Here is a 1602-nt window from a genome sequence, read left to right on the forward strand (position 1 = left end):
AGGGAGGGGCCCCTGACGGTCTTCTTCTGGTTCGCCCTTCAAATGCCTGAGAGTCAGCACAAGGGGATGACTGCTGAGAGGGTGAAGGTGATACTAGACAGGGAGCTTCTCGCCAGCATCAACAGCACAGGCAGCCTCTCTTACCAGACAGAATACAATCTCGACCCAAATTCTCTGGTTCTGCTGGGTAAGTATCAGCTGCTCAGGTGTGACCTGAGCCATCAGAAACAGGGACTGTGGCCTATACATTCTTGCAGGGAAGGGTGAGAGTCTGAGCCATACGGTATTACTGAAGGAAGAGGTGGAAGAAGACAAGCGTGTTAAAGAGTGGTAGGAGGGACAGGAATGAGGGTGGGCAAAACACATGGAAGAGGGGAAAGCAGAAGAAATAATGGATACAGGAACTGACTCTAGCATAGGGGTTTTCAACCTTTTCGGATCAGTATAGCCCCGGTGGCCGGACGCAGAGCAGTGTACCTCCAGCTGCTGGATGTGTGGGGGAGGTGCCCTGCCAAATGCGGCGTGACAGCAGCCGCCATGTGCGAGTTTCCCCCACCCTCCATGTCCGGCTGGGTGTGTGGTGCCTGCACAGCAGTGTGGGATGGTGCATGGCGGCAATCCATCCCTGCCTACCCATGCATACCCCCCCCCCAGGGCCTTCTCAAGTACCCCTAGGGGTACATGTGCCCCTGGTTGACAACCCCCAAAATAGCACTTCCTCCTTGCAGAGGATGCACTTTTCATTGAATATAATTATTCCTCCTGAAGAATTATAGAGCCCTGGAGTTAGAGATGGCAGCAACTCATTAGGTAACAACTTTTTCTTTTCTCTGCCACCTCCCTCAGCTTTCGCCAGTGCAGAGTTGTTTCTTATGCACTGTGCTGCCTCCCATTGAGCAGTCCAGTTGAAGATATCCATGATTTCCCTTGGGAAACTGTTCCAGAGTCTAATAGCCTGAAAAGAGAATTGAACCTAACACACTTAGATCACCCACTACTTTTGTTTGTATTACTTTGTAATTTCAGTTCTTTATATTTTACTTGGAAGTTTGTTTTTTTATCACTGCCCAAAATAGAGGTCACTGCCTGCTAAAAAATGCTCTGGTGTGGAAGGGGCCAGAACTGAACTGGATATTTTAATGTAATGCATATGCTGTACAGGTCTTGATCCACAATCCAGCTGGACTTGGATCAGGCCACTAAAACAGTGATTCTCAGCATGCCATGTAGTATTAGCATTGTTAGATGTGCAAACACCTAGACATGATTCACAAGATAAACCCAGAGATTTCAAATAGGAATCCTTAGTGTCAAAACCACTTTAAACTGTTGTGATCATTCTGACTTCTTTGAAACAGAAGAATTGCTCTATTATTTTTCCACAATCAAGAAATGAGTGAAACTTAAGACCACACATTTCCTGATTGATACCTTGAGTCTCATGAGGGGTGCCATGAGTCTAACAATTTTGAGGACAACTGTCCTAAAATGAGTTATGTTTCTGTTCTGTGATGTTATAACTCTGTACATGGAAGCCTAAATCACATTTTTAACTCCATATGGTATTGCAAATTCATCTCTCATTTGATATCCCTTTCCCTA

The 1602-nt window shown here is 46.1% G+C and overlaps 1 protein-coding gene across 1 annotated transcript in view; it reads left to right on the forward strand.

Annotated features, from left to right (window-relative positions):
• Positions 1-1602, forward strand: part of TMPRSS6 (transmembrane serine protease 6) — a 36793-nt gene that overhangs the window by 2846 nt on the left and 32345 nt on the right. The window contains exon 4 of the mRNA XM_025206892.1: positions 3-187. Coding sequence (XP_025062677.1) covers positions 3-187 — 185 coding nt within the window. The remainder of the gene's footprint in view (positions 1-2; positions 188-1602) is intronic.

The sequence above is a fragment of the Alligator sinensis genome, unplaced genomic scaffold (assembly GCF_000455745.1).
Source record: "Alligator sinensis unplaced genomic scaffold, ASM45574v1 scaffold215_3, whole genome shotgun sequence".
Lineage (NCBI taxonomy): Eukaryota > Metazoa > Chordata > Crocodylia > Alligatoridae > Alligator > Alligator sinensis.